At 61.2% G+C, this 356-nt stretch overlaps 1 protein-coding gene across 1 annotated transcript in view; it reads left to right on the forward strand.

The window, feature by feature from the left end:
* Positions 1-208: 208 nt before the first annotated feature.
* NFATC2 (nuclear factor of activated T-cells, cytoplasmic, calcineurin-dependent 2) overlaps positions 209-356 on the forward strand; it is a gene marked incomplete at its 3' end in the record, with an annotated part of 123,582 nt that continues 123,434 nt past the window's right edge. Inside the window, exon 1 of the mRNA XM_015423187.1 lies at positions 209-231. Within this exon, the coding sequence (XP_015278673.1) occupies positions 209-231 (23 nt within the window). The remainder of the gene's footprint in view (positions 232-356) is intronic.

A 356-nucleotide genomic window follows, 5' to 3' on the forward strand; every position in this document is an offset into this window, starting at 1 on the left:
TGGGATCCCAAACAGGCGGCTGGAAAAATGGTTTCTTCTCTACTCCAGAATTCTGGAGGGACAAGGCGCGGGGGGGGGGGCAGTGAGGAAGTAGGAGACAGAAGGCGACTGGCAGCAGGCTCCCCAATCCCGCAGTTACCGCCCCCCCCCGTGCGCATTTATTGACCACCACCCCAGGGTGCCAGCGGGCACTGTAGGGAGTGTCAAAATGACGTCTTCCTTGCCCCCTCGGTGTGTGTGTGTGTGTGTGGGGGGTCTGGAATGAAAGAAGGAGGGATGGGGGGGCGACTGTCCGGGGAGACCCAGCTTGCGCAGAGAGGAATCCAAGCCCCCCCCCCTTCCTCCCGTTCAAAATG

The sequence above is a fragment of the Gekko japonicus genome, unplaced genomic scaffold (assembly GCF_001447785.1).
Source record: "Gekko japonicus isolate JY-2015 unplaced genomic scaffold, Gekko_japonicus_V1.1 scaffold737, whole genome shotgun sequence".
NCBI lineage: Eukaryota > Metazoa > Chordata > Lepidosauria > Squamata > Gekkonidae > Gekko > Gekko japonicus.